Source organism: Meleagris gallopavo, chromosome 1 (assembly GCF_000146605.3).
Source record: "Meleagris gallopavo isolate NT-WF06-2002-E0010 breed Aviagen turkey brand Nicholas breeding stock chromosome 1, Turkey_5.1, whole genome shotgun sequence".
Taxonomy (NCBI): domain Eukaryota; kingdom Metazoa; phylum Chordata; class Aves; order Galliformes; family Phasianidae; genus Meleagris; species Meleagris gallopavo.
Window position 1 is genome coordinate 12,248,210 of NC_015011.2, and position 447 is coordinate 12,248,656.

The 447-nt window shown below is 62.9% G+C and overlaps 1 protein-coding gene across 1 annotated transcript in view; it reads left to right on the forward strand.

The window, feature by feature from the left end:
- Positions 1-6: 6 nt before the first annotated feature.
- Positions 7-447, forward strand: part of LHFPL3 (LHFPL tetraspan subfamily member 3) — a 637-nt gene continuing 196 nt past the window's right edge. Inside the window, exon 1 of the mRNA XM_031552118.1 lies at positions 7-441. Coding sequence (XP_031407978.1) covers positions 24-441 — 418 coding nt within the window. The 5' untranslated portion in view covers positions 7-23. The remainder of the gene's footprint in view (positions 442-447) is intronic.

Here is a 447-nt window from a genome sequence, read left to right on the forward strand (position 1 = left end):
CGGCGGGAGCGGCAGCAGCGGGGATGCTCCCGGCTCAGGAGGCGGCCAAGATCTACCACACCAACTACGTGCGGAACTCGCGGGCCATCGGCGTGCTCTGGGCCATCTTCACCATCTGCTTTGCCATCGTCAACGTGGTGTGCTTCATCCAGCCCTACTGGATCGGAGACGGCGTGGACACGCCGCAGGCGGGCTACTTCGGGCTCTTCCACTACTGCATCGGCAACGGCTTCAGCCGGGAACTCACCTGCCGGGGCAGCTTCACGGACTTCTCCAGCCTGCCCTCGGGAGCCTTCAAAGCTGCCTCCTTCTTCATCGGGCTCTCGATGATGCTCATCATCGCCTGCATCGTCTGCTTCATCCTCTTCTTCTTCTGCAACACGGCCACCGTCTACAAGATCTGTGCCTGGATGCAGCTGACCTCGGGTGAGTGGGGCAGCAGCCCCG